Here is a 22,102-nt window from a genome sequence, read left to right as displayed (position 1 = left end):
CACCATTCAGGCATAACATTATGACCACCTCCTAATATTGTGTAGGTCTCCCTTGGGCCTCCAAAACAGTTGTGACTCATCAGAGAAAGACATGGGCCTTCTGAGGGTGTCCTGTGGTGTCTGGCAACAGAATGTTGTTAGTGGTTGCCTCTGGGTCATATGGGTTGAGGGGAGGGGCCTCTGTGGATCATCCCACAGATACTTGATCAGTTTGGGAACTAGTGAATTTGGAGGCCAGGTCAACACCTTGTGCTGTTTTCATGTTCTTTTTAGTTGTTCCTAAACCATTTTTTGTGTGTGAACCTCTGTCTGCGGATGGCTTGCCTTTTGCTGGGAAGGGGGCCCAGACACAGGGTTCTCTGAGCTGATGGTGGCACGGCTGCATAACATTAGATTGTAATTTACTTCTCCTGTCACTGGTTTTAATGTTGTGCTGATTGGTGTAAATAGCATTGGTTAGACTTTTGGCATAACCTTTAATCATAGAAATAGCACAGGCGATTGGAAGACACAGTACAAAGTCACCACCATTTTACCAATCTTATTTAAATTACCTCATTAAACTTATTACTCATTAAACTTATGAGGCTTTTGTCTTTTCTGCTGATCATCATTCTGCTGTGTGCTGAGTAGGCGGTCCGTCAGCGTGGCCACAAGTGGCTAAGGCCACCTCTAAACGTGATCAGATGCACCCTCAGTGAGTCTCAGGTGCACTCAGGACATGGGTCAGACCTGGTTAATACCAATTCTATGATTCTTGAGAAAAAATAAAATTAAAATTAAATCTGCTGATGTAGCTCTGTTAAATAATTATAGTTAGAGGTTGATCGGTAACAGTAAAAATGCTGCCTATGACCATAGGAGGGTGAGAGATTAACTGCTTGTGCTCTTAACATAGGCCTCAAAACAGGTCTATAGGTCTATAGGTCTCCACACACATACAGTACATCACATAACATTAAATAAAGCTTAGACTGTACAGTATGTTGAATTTACAACATATAGTAACATAATATCACTTATTTACATATTACAAGACGCTGATTCACTGGGTAACATACTTATAATATGAATGGAAGGTAATTCAAGCTAATTTACATGCCCTGGATCATTTTCCGTGGCTTTCATTCAGTGACCATTCTGAGACCTAGCCCCAAGTAAGATGGTGGTGATATGACAACATAACACAAGAGCATAGTTCCAATCTGGTGTTCCATGTCTATGGCTTATATGCATAATCTTATTATTATTAGCAGCAGTTTATAGTGTCTTCAAAATGTCTTCAACATACCTCAGCATTGCAGAAACAGAAAATTATTGCCACCAAGAGTCCCTGCAAAGTAAAGATCAAATATTAATACAGACACAGATGCCAGTGAGATAATCCTGTAAATAATAAATGTGAATTAATCAATAGAACCGCTCTGTTGTATTTGAAAAACATGGAGGAGATGAAACATGGTTTCTTTTTCTCTAGCTCCACTCTTCTTCTCTAGTGCTTGTTTACTCGGATTCAAGAGCAAAAAGTGTCTCTTTTAGGCTTTCGCAAGTGTTGCTGAATGAGTGTTGCTCTCTAGTTTGATGAAAAAACTGTTTGTTAAAAAACCTCAGTTTGTGTAGGAATTTTAATATATTTATGAATTGTGTAACCCAAACATGGCACCTGCTGTTGACTGTACCTGGAAGTGGGAGAATATGCTTATAAAGAATTCATAGATGGCCCGGCTGATGCGTTCCTCTGGCATATAGGGGAAAAGAACGAACTGGACTCCCAGCAGAGGGATGAGGATGAGGGTGGCTCTGACTGCTTTCATGTAGGCTGTGGACTCAGCGCAGTGTGTCTCCTTCAGCTTGGTGATCAGAACCCGGACGATATTCAGGAGGAAGAAAAAGTTCACCTGATTGGATGAATGGACAAAAAAGAATGGGTGGATAAAATGCAAGTGAAGGAAACATTTTTACAGAGACAGACATTTGAATGCTTGAAGGGAAGGTGCATCTTTGCATACTGTTGAGAGAATTATAATTAATGGCCTGTTGGTGGTACTGTGGCATTACTTTCAAATAAGCAGCTAGAGAAAGTCTTTCTACAATCTCTTTTCCTGTTACTCTGCATGACAATTACATAGAGAAATAGTTTGCACAACCATAACCACTTCAAGTCAAACATTGCATACTGGATTTCAGTGTCATTCAGTAAATGTGTGTCATAGTGCACAGCTGCACAATAAGTTATCACCTAATGTTTAAAAAATCTCGCTGTGAGGATCCGTTTTGATCAAATTTACATCTGATGAGTTTCTAAAACACACTTTTAACAACTACTCACCAGCAGTGCAGCTTGAATGGGACCATGAATGATGTAGAGTAGCTGAGTGTGTGAGCTGATCCAACACCTGAAACAAACAGAAACAGATAATCCTGGCACCATTCCTATGAGCTCTAAGGGGTGCAAAGCACCAAGCCACCGATCAGCTTGATGCCGATGTCAAGTTGTCTTTGAGGCCCGCATGTTGTTGTTAGTCTGATATCTGGCAACTTAAGAACAGAAACTAATGTGAAAGTAAGCAACCCTAGAATGAATAAATTGTAGACCAGCTGATCAGCAAGATTCAGTAGAGGTGGTTTGTAACTCTTCCTAACTACCTGGCTAATCTTAGCTCACGCGTACACTGACACAAAAGCCAAAGGGGTTAAAGAAAACCTGAATCACTCATCTTTAGCTCTACACCCATGAAAGATTTTCTCAACCTGAAGGTGATCCAACAGAGAAGAAAGGGGTCACAGGAAAGCAACCAAGTAAACTGTAGCTTTAAACTGTAAACTGTACTATAGCATTCCTCGTCGTGGTGTGGGCTTTCACACTTGGGAAAACTGAACAACACTACAAACGCGAGGTCTTACTTGTCATTAAAGTAGAGCCTGCGAGCCACAGCGTAAATGATGGCAGGAACAATAGGAAAACCTTTGGACAGAGAGAAAAACAGCATAAGTGTTTTATATAACACACATTAAACACTTAATATTTGAACCTGACTTTAGGTTATTAATCAGAGATTATTATTAATGTTAGCAAGTTGTAAAAAGAGTCAGACAAATGGTACCGTCAAAGCTGGCCGAGGAACACAAATATATCTCGTATAATATATGCATATAATTGTTTTTCCCAAAAGATGCGCAAAACCATCCTTTAGTGGTTTCATGAACTCTAGTGGAAATGGTGGGTATGGAGAGTTAGTTAATATATTGTAATTTATCAATATAATTTTTTTCCATTATGAGAAAACAACTCCCAATGGCTTCAACCTTTCATTATGCCTTTACATTTCCTACATTAAGTTACTCTGTAGTTAGCTTACAAAAGCCTCGGTGGCTTGTAGATGCCAACAGGTGCCTTGCAGCCATGATACTTACAGTTGATGTCAACACTTAGCCTGGATGCCAGACTAATGTCCCTGTCCACAATTTTGTTATTTGTGGGGGGAATGTGGCCTGGAGTTACTCCAATGGGAACTGATTATCCAGCAGATTAGCTGGGTCAATCTAACAGTGAAGTAGTCATACAAGTCAATTGAGCACCACGATAGAATTTGTTTACAACTAAATGGCTCTGAATGGTTATAGGACCATCCAGTGGCATGCAGAGTTTCCCTCTGTAACAGGACTCATAATTACATTTACCACTAGTTACTGCTAGATAGGGTTGCCAACTCCCTGAAAAATAAATAAGGGACACCTCACTGGCGGGGCCGGCCGACTCGATTGCCTTCACCCTTCCTGGCGTGGTGAATTTTTTTTAGTCCTTATTTGTGTGTGTGAAACGATTTTTTTTAACTATTTGACTCAAACCTGAATTGACTTAGATGCATATCTTTGAGCGATATGAACACATGGAAAACAAATTATTATTCAACATTTTTTTTTTTTTTTACAAAATAACAAGATTAACAGTATAAAATAAATATCTATCTTAAATAGATACCTGTCCTGCTTAACTTAAAACTGTATAAATTAATATAAAACAATAGAAAGCAGAAAAATCCTCTTGTAATAGTGCAATAAGGCAACCGACCCATTGCCTCTCCTCTAGTCACCTCCATGGGACTGAACCTACACAACCTGCGGCCTCTTGCTCTGGCTCCACTGACAGCTAATGCCCTGGCTCCAGCTCCTGCCAGGATGGCCCTGGTGAATTCTAGATCACTAGCCAACAAAACAGGATTTCTTCAAGTCTTGCGGGCTGGATTTCGTGTGCATAACAGAAACATGGATGACCATTGGTGAGTCCAGCGCCTTTTGTGAACATTTACCACCTGATTGCACATACTTCAATTCTCAGAGGACGTCGGGTCGCGAAGGAGGTAAAGTGTCGGTTTACAGGAAAAGCTATATCTGTGAACAGGTCACGCCGACAACATCTTATTCCAGTTTGAACGTAATTGAGCTTGGTTCTGACCTCCCGGTATTGTGTGCTGTTAGTATACAGACCACCCAAGAACAACAAAGACTTAATTGGTCTTTGCTGATTTCTTGGCAGGGATAATGCCCAAATAAGATTGGATTTTAATTATTGGGGATTTTAATACCCAACTGTGCTCCTCATGCGAAGCCGTTGGCCAAAGACTTTTTACATCTCATTGACTCTTTTAATCTTGTACAGCTTGTGTCTGGTCCTACACAAGAACGTGGGCATACTCTTGAGCTTGTTTTAACACATAGTTTTACTGTTGCAACACTGCAACTTTTCCCACTGATTATCTTATCTTACCTTTAACTTAGAACTCTATTTTGTTGTTGTTTGTTCATTTAATGGACCCGGTGGACTTTTCAGTCTTTGTGCTAAGCTAACATTTTTACTGGTTGTGGATTAATATTTAATGTGCTGATCTCCTGGAAAGAAATGAAAGAAACAAGTAGATATAATTTTGAGTAGAAAGAAGAAGTAACAGTTTTCAACTACTGCATGGGCACCAACATTAGAAAAGGTGACACATGTTCCATGCGCATTACAGGGAGGCTGCACTGTATAGCTATAAAAAGATGTGAGCCCTAGAGGGACATAGATTAATCCATTACTAATACATAAGAGCTTGTGAATGCAGCACTACAGAAAGCATGAAAAGCCCACTTATCTGAACACAGGTACATCCAGCCACAAAGTCAAAAAATTGTGCTTTGACGCTTTTATCCATCCAGATGTATATGTAAATGAATGCTCTGGCACTGTGGAGGACTTAAGCTTTGAAACCGAGTCTGTTAACTTTTCACGTGGAGCCCTACTTATGAGACAATATAAGACAATGCAGATGTCTTACTAGACTCCGGTGAGCAAATGGCACACATAATCAGAGCATCAATCACAAATTGCAGCTGTAACGCAATTACTTTACATTTGTATGGGGGTTATATTGCTGGAAAAGTTGATTATGGAATGCATTTGTGGCACATCCTCGAACACACAACAAGAGGAAGAATCTGATATGAAGACAGAAGCAGGTTGCGGTGAAACCACAACAAGAAATGAGCTTATAATGGCAATAACATTTTCGGATCCTCCAGACTCACCCCATCCCAGGATGTAGTACCAGAAGAGCTGTTGTTCCCCAACAAAGACGGCCACTATGATCAGAGTGTGGAGGTAGATACCTTCACACAGCATCCAGAAGTAGTTGGATGTGGACGTATACTGATTAAGCACAGCCAGGATTTTACAGCTCATCTGATAAAACAGGAAATCATAGACTTCACTTTTAACAAATAAAATAGAAATAAAAATTAAGTACTTGGACATTTTTCAACACGGACAAAATTAGGCAATATTGAGATGAAGTATAATGCAGTGGCTCACAGAGTTGTTGGCATTTATGGCCTGATTATTGACAGTGAGCGAGAGCCACATTATGGTAACAATGGAGTTCAAGATGAAGGAGAGAAACATGTTCTTGTGGAGAGAAATTCTCTGGCAGCTAAGACTCCTGAAAGATACAGTAAGAGATGGAGAGAACAAAGAAATCGTATCAAGAAATCGTTAAGATTACTTCAGGTCTTGATGGCTAATATTCTGTTATTTAATATTTCATATTTAGTCAGACTGAATATCTACAGGAAACAAACTAAAAAGGAAAGTTTAATTTGTATATAAAGAAAGCAGGAGCTCTAACTTAGCCCAGACAGAAGAAAATTCTCACTTGACTTACTTGAAATAGGAGAAGATGATCAGACAGATGATTAAGGAGACAATGGAGAGACCATGACCCACCATAGCCAAGTAATAGAGACTCATGGCCAACTATAATAAAAAAAAAACCATTTCATTATTATAAATAAGTTAAGGATCATTTTATTTTGAAATCAAGATTTAAACCAGCACAGGAAGACAGAGTCTATAAAGTATATGAAAAGCCTGGTTGGCTTTTTGCAGCACAGAGGAAAGCAAATGAGACTGTAAGGATAATATGCCTTCTCTGGACATGAAGTACTTCCTAAATGGTCATGAATTAGAATACACTCAAGAAAATAATGATTGTTGGCCAAAGGCCGTGGCAAAAAGTTTAGATTCATAAAACAATGTCCAACTGCTCAGTCTTTACAATACAATTTCGCACAGGAATATATATTTTCCAGGTTGAATGTTTTGCCACACACCACCAACAGGGACTATTCTTGAACAAATTGTATCTTTAGGTCAGCATAGAGTGTGCTTGTAGACATCCAGCTGGTTAAAACATTCCGACATCAAAAACTAGAGGTCAATATCAAAAAGGGCACATTCACATTTAAATCGCAGCTTTGCTTCTTAGATGTTGAGTACAAAGGACTTTTCCAGTGACGGCAACAGTTAACTTCAGCTTTTCTAAATAGGATTATCTACAACCCTTTTAGGCAAGAAACAAAAGCCAGATAAACAATTAGCATTGGCGATGTTTTCAGTTTGTTTTCATCAGCCTGCTGAATATGTGCATGGCCTGACAGAATGATTCAGTAGCTAGCTACATTTTCACAGATGATAGTGAGTTACACAACTTGATTTTTACAATGTCTGAAGAGACACTATTACTTTTCAGGCGCTTCATTGGTATAAATCCTGAGCGAGGCACCAAGGCTGGACATGGCAAAGTCTTGTCAAAAAACACTGGCAAAGCCACCAGCAAAAAGAGGACAACAGTCAACCCACATGTATCCACTCTGCTGAGAAGACTCATGGACCTTCAGTGGGACTTCATTTAAAATGGTGAGATTATTCAATCCCATTACACACGCACACAAAGACACCGGCTTGTCTTATTGCTTTAGTTTTTTCTCCCTCTCAATTTCACCCTCCTTTTCTCTCCTCTTTCTTGTATCTGGGAGTGCACATCGACAATAAACTGGACTGGTCAAAGAACACTGAGGCCCTCTACAAGAAGGGCCAGAGTCGACTCTACTTTTTGAGGAGACTGAGGTCCTTCAACATCTGTTGGACAATGTTGAGGATGTTCTATGAGTCTGTGGTGGCCAGTGCGCTCCTGTACGCCGTTGCATGCTGAGGCAGCAGGCTGAGAGTGGCAGACGCTAACAGACTCAACAAACTGATCCGTAAGGCCAGTGATGTTGTAGGGGTGGAGCTGGACTCTTTGAACACAGTGTCTGAGAGGAGGATGCTGGCAAGAGTGGAGACCATGCTGGACAACTCATCTCACCCACTCCACAACACACTGGCCAGTCTAAGCAGTACCTTCAGTAACAGACTCATTCTACCCAAATGCACCACAGAACGTCACAGGAGGTCATTCCTGCCTGTGGCCGTCAAACTTTATAACTCCTCCCACTGAGTGCTGGTCACTCTTAACACTGTCAACACTTCAGACCCTGTTAATTTATTTGCAACCTCTTTACCTCTGTACCTCTGTATATTGTGAATACTTGTGCAATACTGTTTATTTTACTTTAAAATGCATCTTACTTTATTTTTTATATATTTTTGTAATACTTTTATTCTATTGTATTTGCTTTCTCAACTTGCAACTGTCACTTTAGGGGAGCAGCAACAAAACAATTTTCTTGAAGGATTAATAAAGTATTCTGATTCTGATTCTGATTCTTACAGGGTAGAAGGTCTGAATCCCTGTTATTCTCGCCGACTTATTTGTGTCCTGTTTCTGAACATTCTAAATTCATGTTAAAATAAAAGTCAAAGTGCATTAAGAAGCTGTGTTTTATCTTTTTTTCACAGTGCAATTACATGCTGATCTGTTCTTTCACAAAGCACATAGTTTGTAGATTTTGTGAAGACTGATAATGTATTTTTAAACAAACCAGTTGACTGTAAAATATTGTGAAATTAATCTTAACAAACAGTAAATGCTGTGTTTTTCAATAACAGTACAAAACTGTAAATTCTAGTGACAGAGTAAAAATATGTTAATTTTACAGTAACATAATGGCAACACTGCTGCCAGTTCTTTACTGTTTTTACACAAAGTAACAAAAAAAACAGTCCCTTACTGTATTTTTCAATAACAGTACAAAACTGTAAATTTTAGTGACAGTAAAAACATGTTAATTTTACAGCAACATAATGTCAACCCTGCTGCCAGTTCTTTACTGTTATTTTACAGGAAAATACTTAACAGTGTAACATAGTGAGGATAGCATGTATTACACCTCATTCATAGGGATAAACTGAAAGGTGTGTGACTGTAAGCCACATGTTGACCTTTGACCCTACATCCAAAAAATGTTCAAAAAAGGCAAATGGACTTGTAGAGTTCAGTTCAGAAAACTACAAGTCCAATTGCCTTTTTCGAACCTTTTTTGGATATACCATGACCTGGATGACTGAGAACCTTCACAGACTGGCCTGGAACATGTATGTGCCCCATTTTTGGGGAGAATGCAAGACATTTGGCGACTTTTAGGTAAGATAGCAGTAAAAAGAGAGAATTCATTCTGTTGAAATCGGTTTATGAATGACATACAATACGTGCTCTCTGCTTGCCATTGATCCAGCTAGATTCATAGAAAAATCTAAATTTGACCTTTCTCCAGTTATATCTAGTCAGTCCAGAATCAAGCTCCTTTGTAGAGTAAGTTAAGCTTATAGGGTGAAGTAACATTAGTTTTACACATCTGCAAAACCTGAAGCTTGATTTATGTTTCCAGGTTGGATCTGCAACGTAAGTACAGCGCATCCCATGCCATGCCCTACACCACAGTCAAATGCGTACCTCCTCAGAAATTTAACTACATGTCCCAAATTAACTGTGATTGGTCTTGCATGCATTTTCTTCTCCACGTCTCTCAGATAGCAGACAAGGAAAGAAAATGATCTCCTCTTCTGCCACGAGTGTTTTAGCTGCGTTATTACAGAATAATGCAGTCTAACCAGCACTCAAGTATAAATGCTCGCAGCTGTGTAGGTCAATGGTTAATGTCATTAGAATCAGAATCAGAATCAGCTTTAATGGCCAAGTATGTACTCATACAAGGAATTTGACTCCGGCAACTTAGGTTAACTGATGATTCTAAATTGGCCGTAAGTGTGAGTGTGAATGGTTGTCTGTCTCTCTGTGTTAGCCCTGCGATAGACTGGCAACCTGTCCAGGGTGTACCCTGCCTCTCGCCCGATGACAGCTGGGATAGGCTCCAGCCCCCCTGCGACCCTTCAGAGGAACAAGCGGTTATAGAAGATGAATGAATGAATGAACTGTGTAGGCCACTCTTGCAGAACTATAAACCAAGGTTAAGGGGTGATAAGATCTCTCATTGTGCACTCTTGTCTTCCTTTTTAAATAATTCATCCTAACTGCTTCCTAAGAGCATGGTGCTTGTCTTGTCTACAATAAACAGAGTTTCTCTGTGGTTTTGCTGCATGATGTTTTACCTTGAGTTTATTTTGGGTGTGGTGCTGACACTGGGTGTAGTTAGACCAGACTCTGTTGCTCTCTGGGTGGTGGAACCACTGGCCGTCAGGATTACACACTTTGGTAACCTTCTCTGTTGAAGACATTGAACAGCTTATCGGGAATGTTATGAGAAGCATCGTACACATCAATATAAACAAGGGGAAAAATATAAGACACCCAAGATAAAGGCTTGTGTCTATAAATGTGTGTATGTCTATTCAGGCCTTACCAGCAGGGTCGAAGTCATGAAAGTATGCAGGACACATCTGCAGGGCAGTCCCCGGAGCTGCATCGCCCCAGCACATCCAACCATCCCATGTACGGTTACAATAAGCGCCTGCAGAGGGCAGTAGAAACATTAAACTTGCGGATACACCGATCAGGTGTAACATTATGACCACTGACAGGAGAAGTAAATAACATTGACCATCTTGTGACAATTCAATGTTCTGCTGGGAAACCTTTGGACCTGGCATTCGTGTGGATGTTACTTAGACATGTACCACCCATCTAGACCAGACCAGGCACCCCCACCCATAGCAATGACACTCCTTGATGGCAGCGGCCATCCCCAGTAAGATGCAGCCTGACACAGGCACACACACACAAAAACAGTTTAAGAACAACTCAAAAAACATGAAGAACAGCACAAGGTGTTGACCTGGCCTCCAAATTCACTTGATCCCAAACTGATCAAGTATCTGTGAGATGTACTAGAACGGTGATTCCCAATCTGATTACCCCCAGGGGTACGCAAAGTGACGTAGGGGGTACGCAAAAGAGTTGATTCTGAACTCAGCCTGATTACTTTTTGAAACTGAAAAAACGGATAACGGGTTGTTTTCTCATTTTCTGATTCTCCACCTAAATGAAAAATCAAAAGACTGTTTTTCATGTGAGTCAATTATGTTAATAGCTAGATTGTAGGACAACTGGCTTTGAAGCTATGTATCAGTTTGCTGCTAATGTAGCTAGCGCTAGGTCACCTAAATAAGAAAGACGCAGATTCCCTGAAATGTCTGTGACTGATGGGCAGGGGCAAATCTCTTGATGATATAGCTATACTCGCTACAGTTATTTTCCCCCCAGAAACAAGCAAATGTCGTTATTGATTGGGTCTTTAAATTATGTCGTCAACAATTCTGATAACTTTCTGTTATTTGAGCTGTCAAGTCATCAGTCTGAGATAAACTAGGTTGCCCGGCTAACCCCCAGATGTGGCTAACGAAGCTGCTAGCATAGCCACGGACAGCGATGAGGAGTCTGAAGTGCATGAGAGTAGGGGGTACATGGCTGGAGGTCAAATGTCTGAAGGGGTACGGGCTGTGAAAAGTTTGGGAACCACGTGTACTAGAACAAGCCTAATCCACAGAGGCCCCTCCCCTCAACCCATAAAGGCCCCCTCCAACAACATTCTGTTACCAGACATCACAGGACACCCTCAGAAGGCCCATGTCCATTCTCTGATGAGTCACAACTGTTTTGGAGGCACAAGGGAGACATTTGTGCCTGATTGGTGCATTAGACCAGAGACATTACTACAGACAAAAGAGATTTTAAGTATGAGTCCTAATACAAAAACACATACCACTGTATTTTACATGAAATAAAGCCTGCACCACGTTGAGCATTTATATAAATAGCCACCTTCAATTTCACACAGGTGGAGGGCTCCAACACCGTCAACCACTTTATATCTTCTTCTTGACATTTTAAAAAAGGCTCACACAAGATTCTTTGGTAGGATTTTGTAGGCTTTAGTACAATCTTTTTTTATTATTATTGATGCCAAAAGCAGCCCTTGATTTGCTCATGTTGAGAGAGTTTACTATCACCTCATGACACCTCAGTCATTGCTATTACCACACTGCAGAATTGAGTAAACAGTTATATTAATATATTTTATGTATGCATTAATCAGGCAAAGATTTTCAGCAAACAAACTTTACTAAAAGTCTACTCTAAGGTACTATCAGCAGACACATAAAATGATGCATAGTGACTCTGTCTCATGTATATAGAAAACATTTTACATTTTTAATCAACCCTCTGACAGGCCAAAGCATATAAATCATCTGTTCAATATAAACAGTGAGTTAAACTTAAATAAACCATGTGACTAACCACAGCTGGGCCACACAGCGCTTGTCAACAATGGACGGAAACCTGGCAGTACAAGGTTGCACAGTGGCATGTTGGGAAATGAAGCACAAAATAACATTTCAAAGGCAGTAACGTACAAAATAGTAGTAACAGGCGCTGGAAAAGAGACAAAGGGCGAGTTTCCTTTCTTTCAGACTCACTTCCTCTCTCCCCCTCTCTTTCTTTAAGTGTGCACCCACTGGAAACTGTTAATGGGTAGGACAACCAGTAATATGCATTGCTGTATGTTAATTGATTCTATCCACAATTGTATAATTTAATGAGGTGTATGTTATTTTTTCATCAAAAATTTCAGACATTTATGTGCAGTCCTGTACACAACAGAAAAATAGTCTCTTAACCATATTTTAGATCACTGAACAGCAGATGGCTCCTTATTGCCCCCTGAGGCTGAAAGGCACCCACTGGTGGAGAGACGCCAAGATCAAAAAGTGACTTATTGGAAACCGAGACATACTAACGACGTGCTGGGGCACACAGATGATGTGTGGATATATCGCGGCAGGTAATAAGCTATTTTTCAATCTTGGTGCCACTGCACTGGTGAAATTAGCGAGAACTGTGATTGTAGTGGGTATTTTCCCCACAACAGCCACATGGGGCAATAATGACCCCATTCTGCAGTCAAAAAGATCTCAGTGTGTTTTAAAAATGTTAATCTGGTTAACACGCCACAGCTCCATTAGGCAGCCACTTCACTGAGTTTTTTGATGGAATTGCCTGCCAAGAATAATTAGCCAGTGTTTTTAAGCTCCGTACAGTCTTTAATTTATTACTGAACTAAATTGATGCTACCTTCAAATGGAATTTGTGAGGTGGTGGTTACAATGTAATAAGTCATGGACACAAAATGTTATGTTCAAGTGGTGACGTAAGTCTGCTAGGCAACTGTTTAGCGTCTACAAGCCACCGAGGCAACCTAACAGTTTAGCAACCTAATGGCCAGCTAACTTAATGTAAGAAATGCCAAGGCATAATGAGAAGATGAGGGTGTTTGAAATATCAAAATGTTCCTTACATACTGCATATTATAAATAAGACAATTACAATAATATTTTGTGTGTGTCTCCATCCCGGAGCTGTGTGTTTCTGATGTGCGGACCTGCATACTACTCATATGTGGCTATGGCCTCCTCAACCTGTCTGTGTTCATGGTTTATTGTCATACATTACTGCCTGAATGCATAGTTCTCCAGCCTGCTTATGACACCTCTTTCATTTAATCATCATACCAGCTAACTCACCAGTAATAAAACTACTTCTTTCACTGACAGCTTTATTCAAATGTGTTCTTGTTTATCCCTGTAACACAACAGCAGAGGGGTCCCCTCATATGAACAGGGTTCTGCTCAAGGTTTCTTCCTGTTAAAAGTTTTTTTTCTTGCCACTGTTGCCTTTCGTGCTTGGTCTGGGGGTTTCAGGCTCTGGGTTCTGTAAAACGTCTTGAGACAATTTGGATTTCTATTGACGGTGTATAAATAAAATGAAATGAACTGAAGAAAGTTTCAACTAAATTACAATATATTAACTTACCATTCACCACAACCATTTCTGAAAAGCATCAGCAAACGCATCACAACTCGTGACCTCTGACCTTAAAGAAGATTTCCACTAATGAGGTCAAGAATGCCACAAGAGGGCGCCTTTCAAAGTAAATACGACCCCATTTGAAGACTGTATAGTACTGATGACTAAAATAATGATCAAACCAATGACTAGAAATGTTCCTTTTTTCTTTTTTGTTCACACAGTCATTGCCAAGTCCACTGGATTAATATTGAGGTTATCTACAGTAAGTGCAACGAAAATAGAATTTTGGAACTGTGTTTTTTTTTTTTTTTTATAGAGTGAATACATTTGCATAAGAAGTGATTATGCAAATGCAGCAGCTCTTACTCTACCTCTCTTTTTTACGAATTTAATTCACTTTTTGCTTCCCTTTTTGTGGACATTACTTTTGTATATACTTTTTTCAGACAGCATTGCACTTTTTTTAGTTTTGTTTTTTATTGGGAGTCTCGCCATAGCCAAATATTTTTAACAACATCCAGACCGTTACTATGCAGGAAGCCGGCGGCGTGACTATGCGAGAAGCGGCCAGCATGCGCATTGGTTACAGGAGGGAGCGGCTGATCGCCCTGCGTGGCGCTGTGGTTTTCCCTCCGGAGATGCTTCGTGGGACCCGCCGTTAATCCCGAGCAGGAAAACTACATCGAGAAGAGAAGAGACGCTTCACTTTTCAGCGCTGTTTTCTCCGTAACCATGGGCAACAGGGAGATCGCTGCCATATAAAACGTTCGAACTGGCCGCACTCTGCCGGCTCTGTGGTGGCGTCGGCCATCCTGTGTGGAGTGGTCCGGAGCAGTGGCATCACAGAGAGGGAAAGGAAGAAGCTGGATAAGATCATCAGGAAGTCCAGCTCTGTCCTGGGCTGCCCCTTGGACTCGGTGGGGGAGGTGGGTGATGGGGGAGTTCTGGCTGAACTGTCCTCCATGTTGGACGATGAGTCCAGCCCCACATTGTGACCTGATGGGACTGAGGAGTAGCTTCAGTGGCAGACTGCTTCACCCTCGATGTGTGAAAGAAAGATACAGAAGGTCTTTCCTTCCTGCTGCTGTTAGGCTCCATGGCGATCACTCCTAATATGTGCAATATGTCTATTATCTGTTCTATCTCTGTCATTTCTGTGTGCTGTTGCAAACTGCAATTTCCCCATTGTGGGACTATTAAAGGTTGTCTTATTCTTATTCTTATTCTTATTCTAAAACCCCTTCAGACTGTGTTAATACTATTAAGAAGATGTAACTGTGAAAAGAAATAACAATGAGTAGAATCTTATCACCTTCTTCTGCTCGTGGAGGATCATGGATCATCTTGAGATAGCACTCATACTGTGCGGCTAGTATCTGGCTTCTTGCGTCTCCGAGCACCACAGATATTTCACTGAAATTCTCCTGCTGATCCTGCACTGGCTTTTCATCTGCCACCATGGACCCTGCATCCTGAGACTGGGACACCTGCACAATGTAATACAAAAATACAGTATATCATTGACATTATCAAGTGAAAGGTTGGGTCTACGGTGTATTCCCTACATGATAATTTGGAATTACATATAAACCACACACAACATTAGCCACATTTTGCATCCCAAGCTTTAAAAACGGGAAAAGCACAAAATGACTTTGCATGCTACTCCTACGCTTTATGATGCTACTAGACTACTACTCACCTCTGTTCCCAGTGCCAGCGCAACTAGCAGCGAGAGTGTTAGGGTCCTCCACATGTCTCTAAGGGCGAAAGAAGAACGAGGTCAGTGGAATAGTTTTTATGTTAACTGTCTGTAGGGGATCTTGTCATCCCCGCTATCCCCCCCAAAAGTAAATTTAAGAGACTGCCCTGCGGAAGAACCCTTCTAATGGACAAACCTTTACACCTTAGCCATAAAAGTGCCATGTCCAGATGCTGGACAGACCCATGCTAAGGGGCCCTTAAGGGGCCTCTCTGAATGCTGAGGACGTCAACTGAGCCAAAAAGACAGATTTACACTTCTGTGGAATTTCACACTCCTGTTTCCGATCTAATTAGTCCTGAATCGAAAGAACATCAACACAATATCAGGAACTACAAAGAATGAGTTGCCTCTCATACTTCATATGAACAGAATCTAGAAGCCTCAATGTTATATTCATTATGTTAAGTCTGTGATTCATTAATTCTTCCTTTTCAGAGACACACACATGCAATCATGCCAAACACTTTCTTCCTCCCCCTCTCCCAGAGTGACCAGGGGAGTGAAAACAGATAACACGTCGTAAATAACTTTCTTCTCCCAGAGGAAGACTCTGATGTGCATTCCTCTGTAAAAAGAAGCTAAGTTTGATAATATGACTATCGAAATTGTAATAACCTGGTAAGTTATATATTGTTTTTCAGGAGGTGCTAAGGATCACAACGACACGATTTTGATCCTTGTACAATAAACCTAGCCCAAATTCACATAATTGGTCACAGTAAAGATGGATCAACAGTGCCCTCAAGTGGCATTTCTTAAAAACATTTTCTTTCTTTTTAAACCATTGTTAAAATTAAAGTGTGTATATGTTCTTATACAAGTAGTAGCTATAACTGTTGAAATTATTATTTTAGAACCCCCAACCTTTTTTTCATTAGCAAAATATCCTGAAGAACCTGATGTTGTTAATTCACTGATGCTTTTGAGCTATTTTGATTTTGTCATTCAGATACGTCATCTTGTCGTGTTGTAATGTTGAATGTTGCTGCACAGGAAAGAACATCGCTAACGAGTCATGATGAGTGATGGAATGATTAAATTAAGTAATAGAAAGTAGGTTAAGAAGATCAGGCAATAAGATATCTTGAGACAAAGACCTGTAGGCGTTCCCTTCTCTTTCCGCGCAAAGAATTTGGAAACCCGATCCAAAACACGCCCTGAAGAATTAACACGTAAAACCAGAGGGACACGCAATCTTCTCCGCACTTTTTACTTCTAACTTTTCTAGCTACTTTTACTTTTACTCCTCTCTTCTTTCCGTACTCTCTTCTTTCCGTATTAAGTCACATTTATACTAAGTGACTTTGTTTTAAGAACTTGGATATTGTTCCGCAGTAATTTCCAAGCTCTGTTTGTTTCTCGTCAGACCTTTTTCCCGACGTACAATTTTTGTAGTGACTTTTGTAGTGATTTTTCTAGCTTTATTAATTTTTCTACTCTACGAACCGAAGTACTAATTAAGAAAACCAATATCGTTTATAAGTTAGCCAGCGTAGTCAGCTGGGATATCAGAGCAAGATCCAATCTCTTCTACGGATCAAGATACCGAGAGGCTGTCGCCATAGCAACGAGCCGAGACGACGTGACCATCCGGCTTCCTTCTTCGAACAAATACATTGCAAAGTGTCATCTACTGCCTTCAACTGAACACCTACAAAGCTGGGTGTTGGAGTTGCAGACCAAGCAACCTGTCTACCGGTCCAAGAGAGGCCTACATCAGCTGCGCCGTTTCGTTTCCTCACTCCTTCAGATATTGCAATTATTTGAGACTGATAAATTGCCTTAAATCGTGTTCTTCCTACGATAAAAGGAGGTGGTGCCCTAACAAGACATTTAAAAAGTGTAGTAAACGCGACATTGTGTGTGATTACATGTGAAGAAGATGTAATTTGCAATAACAAGGTAACATTCATGTATATTTCACCCAAATTGCTGTTATCTGAACTCAAATGCTCCTGTGTGAATGTATGGTTGAGTAGCACGTTCATGTATGGTTATTTATAGTATGTGTACTTTCTCATCCATCAGAACAGGAAGTTGATGCTTCAGCGGTCATTCCTCTCCACTGTCCACTCAGGGTCAAAGAAACAGATGTGTGTTTATTATTGTTTTTGGGCAAAAGGGCAAGTTCTCTGTAGTGATTTATCGTTATATGAGCAGCCAATGACAAAAAGTAAATACAGGCAATAAAGAAGTGTCCAGTTCGGTGTTTACATGAAGATTTTAACTGCAATTACAATTTCACGCTGCAATTTCAGATGTTAACTTGCTTGATTACGCATAAAGACATGCGTAATGACTCCGTAGTCTGAAGATTTGCTATGGTTTGATATTCTCAAACTGCTGGAAAAAACATTTTATCAAGACAGAGTTACTAGAAAGTCATGTAAATGGAATATTAGAAACATGATAAAAGCAGTTAAACTTCAAGTCCATGCCCAGAAACTCTCCATCCAGGCCAAAGTAATGAAAACATTTTGACAGTTGCGAGTAAGAAATTTAAAGAAATAGAGGAGGAAGACATCTGGGTTGTTTTTGGAACCCATCCTACAGAAACAGAGGATTTTAATAAATTATGTATCAGAGAGCATTTCAAGCTTCATTTAAAGCAAAATGTTCAGTGGTTTTGTGTAGCAGCTTTTCACCAGAGGGAGTGGTGTGCAGAGGTTGCACACAACAAAACACAAAGGTAATTATTAAAACATCTGTGGTAAATGACTTCTGAGTGTTACAGAATTTAAAATGTATGTATAACTTGTAAGGGACTGTCTGCTCTGACTTGTTGTGATGCTGGAGCAGTGCTAGCTGGGGTTAAAGTTTCTAATTATTTTAATGGACTAAGTAAAATGGAAAAAAAACAAAAACAAAACAAAACAACAAAAAAAAAACAACTATCACCACAAATTCATTCAAATGACTTAGACTTTTAGGAAGTTTGCATTTTTTTCTGACAATAGGTTGTAGCTCTTTAGCTTAATATTAGCAAAGCAGCTGGAAGCAGCTATAAGGAAACTGCTAGTTTGGCTATGCCAGTGAAACATTTAACAACTATGGCTTATTTACATGGTGACACTGGATATTTAACTTGCCAGGAAAGCAGTTAGTATAGTAGCCTGCAAGTCAGCCCAAAGTTCCCCCACCCAAAAAGTTTCAGTTCCCCATTTGGAATTCATTTTGCTCATAGACTGTAAACAAAAAGAGCTCCTCAAAAGTGAAGCCAAAGCCTGCTGAGCTGCACCCATGTGTCTGGATGCAGTGTAGGTCATAAGCTCCACCCCTTCGATGTTAGTGGATGGGACTGAAATACACCTCTAATTATTATTATTATTATTTTTTCAAAGATGGTTTCTGTCATTTTAGGTCGGTAATATAAACAAAAACAACAACAACAACAACAAAAAACACGTACACATTGGAGCGTTAAACCACAACGTAATGTAATTTAAATTTGCATTTGCATTAGGAGGAGATGAAAGCAGCACAGAGGGAGGTGAAACGATGCCTGAGGGAACCAAAAGACTGCTACAGGAGGAAAGTGGAGCAGAAGCTGAGGGAGAACAACATGAGGGAAGGTGTCAGAACCGTCACAGGACACGAAGCAAGGACCAGTACAGAGGAGGGAAGTGTAGAGAGAGCCAACGACCTGAACATCCTTTTCAATAGGTTCAGTGAATACACTCCACTCCCCACCGTCACTGCAGCCATCCCCCCACCCCACCCGCCCACTCTCACCTCTCTCTCACAGCATCCCCCCCCACCCGCTTCACAGCTGACCAAGTGAGGGGTAAACTGAGGAAGCTCCGGCCCCGAAAGGCAGCAGGACCCGACATGTGTGGGGAGTGCCCACCCTCTGGAAGACATCATGCATCGTTCCTGTCCCCAAGAAGAACCGTCCCAGCGAGCTGAATGACTTCCAACCGGTGGCACTCACATCACATCTGATGAAGACACTGGAGTGGCTCTTCCTCAAGCTCCTCAGACCTCAGGTGCAGCACGCTGAGGGCCCTCTACAGTTTGCCTACCGGGCAGAGGCTGGTGTAGAGGATGCCATCCTCTACCTCTTGCACAGAGCCCACTCGCATCTGGACAAGGGAAAAGGCACTGTCAGGATTACCCTCCTGGACTTTTCGAGTGCCTTCAACACAATCCAGCCCCTTGTACTCCAGGAAAAACTCTCCAGAATGCGAGTGGACCCCTGCCTGGTTGCTTGGATTTCCAGCTGCCTCACCTCACTGTACTTTCCCCTATCCTCTTCACTCTGTACACCGCGTGTACGACTTCTGCTACAACTCTGAAACGTGTCACATTCAGAAGTTTGCAGATGACACGGCCATCATAGGGTGTATCAGAGACGACAAAGAGGAGGAGTACAGGAGCCTGGTGAGGGATGTTGTTGTCTGGTGCCACACAAACAACCTGCAGCTCAACACCTCAAAGACTAAGGAACTGGTCATTGACTTTGGGAGGGACAGACCCAACCCCAGACCAGTTCTGATAGGAGCGGAGAAGGTGGAGGTCGTGCAGACATATAAATATCTTGGGCTGTGGCTAGACAGCAAGCTGGACTGGACGAGCAACACAGGACAGCTGTACAAGAAGACCCAGCCAGTTTCCTGATTTCCTGATATCCTGATTCTCTGACCCTTCTAACTAATCTGCAATAACATGGGTGCAATAACAATATGCAGCTGGTATTTTTCTTCTTAACCATGTACAGTCACAATATTTATTATTATTATTATTATTATTATTATTATTATTATTCTTTTCTGGGTGTTGGGTATTTGGGGTTTATTCACTGCTTTCTATATAATTCGTGTACATGTATGTCTGACAGTGCTGTATGCGATGGAGATGTCAATTTCCCTGCGGGAACCTCCCAAAGGGATCAATAAAGTTGTCTATCTATCTCTCTATGTATCTATTAAATTTTGAATATTAAGAAAGCTAAAGAATAAGGTGGAAATGTGGAAATGTATTAATTTCACTGGCTTCTGTATGGACTGAATCCATGCATTTATTCAGTGAGCATAACAGATTTAACCATACACTTCTTACTATTACTCTTGTGAATTCACACATGTTAAGGGATGCTTTGTCATTTTGAGAAATATTCAGATTGGCTATCTTTTATAGTGCTGTCATGTTTGACTATTAAACATGAGCCCACAGCCAATTAGTTTTGCTCACCAAAAAGACAGGAAACGGCGCAGAAGCTAGACTGTAGCAACAGCAACATCAATGAGTTAAAAGTAAAGGCTGCTCATTATAGTGAAGCTAAATGGTAGTGTTTCTTTGAAACTTTTGAAACTACTTGCTGCTTCAGTTTCCAGCACAAACCCAGAAGGTTTTTGGCATTGTTGATGCTGCTGAGATCTAATACTCGTGTAAGTTTATCTCCAAACTCAATATAACCATTGAGTGATTTGTTTGGATTGTTTGAAAGCTTCCTTAAACTGCTCATCCTTTTCAACCAAACCTGCACACTAATTATAAATTATATAGATCATAAATTACCACTGTGGAAGGGGAATCTATCTATAAATCAAGAAGCGTCTGTGTGTCTGTCTGTGGCACGCATATCTCGCGAACCGTTGGCCCGATTGATTTGAAACTGGGCAGATGTCTCGCTACGGGCACGAAGATGTGCACTGCTAAGTTTGACGTTGTTTGGATAAGAAATGTAAAATATATCGGTAAAATAGGTTTTCACCGCTCTAATATTTCCACTACTCCGGTTGCCATGGCATCAAAAACAGCCACTTTCAGAAATTCACCAAAAACGGAGAGGAAGAGGCGGAGCATGCGCACAAATCTTGAGCACTGTTTACAAATCGGCTTTAGAAGAAACCAAACTCAAGGAGAAATGATATTTTGCTCTGGTAACCCTAATAGGCTCAATATCTTCTCCGGCAGGAAAACTAGCATGTAGTCCGCCATCTATCTATAAATCAAGAACCGTCTGTGTGTGTGTGTGTGTGTGTGTGTGTCTGTGGCACGCATATCTCGCGAACCGTTGGCCCGATTGATTTGAAACTGGGCAGGTGTCTCGCTACGGGCACGAAGATGTGCACTTCTAAGTTTGACGTTGTTTGGATAAGAAATGTACAATATATCGGTAAAATAGGTTTTCACCGCTCTAATATTTCCACTAATCCTCATACACAGCACCTGTAGGCTCCCACTATAGGAATACATACTTCCGACGGGCACTGCACTAGTTTGTTTAAATAACAGACAGAAATAAAAAAGTGACCCCTGTTGTTACTCTTAGTAGCCCCTGATCAAGCAAATATAATATTTCAAAACCATCAAGAAAAATATAAAAAGTGGACATTATAGAACTTGTCTTTGTATCTCTCCTATTTCACCTGGACTTTATGGAACAAGATGCCACACCACCACATCAACTATTTTCCTTCTCTACTCTGCCTTGTTCAACAAACCCACTAATTTTATCTTTAAATTTCTTCCATTCAACGAATGAGAACACAGCCAAAGGATTTTTTGTTAGTTGTGACATCTTTTCCCATGAACTGCATTTTGGGTTTCTGTCTGTGGCAACTATGGCGTGCACAATGACACCCACAAACATTTTGAAGTACAACTCCATTCATCAAGAACCAAACACCGAATGCCTTTCTATCTGTTATGTACACAGTTGCCTCCAGCGATGTATTGTTCACAATGACGACATTGTAAATTCAAGGAAACACAAGCTCGCATATTATAATGCCTTGGCAGTGCTCGCTGTGTACCA

General features: G+C 40.7%; 1 protein-coding gene across 1 annotated transcript in view; it reads right to left on the bottom strand.

Moving 5' to 3' along the window:
• calcrl2 (calcitonin receptor-like 2) overlaps positions 1–22,102 on the bottom strand; it is a gene marked incomplete at its 5' end in the record, with an annotated part of 41,713 nt that overhangs the window by 4,610 nt on the left and 15,001 nt on the right. Inside the window, 11 exons of the mRNA XM_084553961.1 lie at positions 1,292–1,333; positions 1,680–1,898; positions 2,330–2,396; positions 2,905–2,965; positions 5,566–5,719; positions 5,849–5,975; positions 6,198–6,289; positions 9,863–9,975; positions 10,114–10,221; positions 14,890–15,064; positions 15,280–15,337. Coding sequence (XP_084410087.1) covers positions 1,292–1,333; positions 1,680–1,898; positions 2,330–2,396; positions 2,905–2,965; positions 5,566–5,719; positions 5,849–5,975; positions 6,198–6,289; positions 9,863–9,975; positions 10,114–10,221; positions 14,890–15,064; positions 15,280–15,337 — 1,216 coding nt within the window. The remainder of the gene's footprint in view (positions 1–1,291; positions 1,334–1,679; positions 1,899–2,329; positions 2,397–2,904; positions 2,966–5,565; positions 5,720–5,848; positions 5,976–6,197; positions 6,290–9,862; positions 9,976–10,113; positions 10,222–14,889; positions 15,065–15,279; positions 15,338–22,102) is intronic.

The sequence above is a fragment of the Chelon labrosus genome (assembly GCF_963514085.1).
Source record: "Chelon labrosus genome assembly, chromosome: 10".
NCBI lineage: Eukaryota > Metazoa > Chordata > Actinopteri > Mugiliformes > Mugilidae > Chelon > Chelon labrosus.
This window is presented reverse-complemented; position numbering and strand designations above follow the sequence as displayed.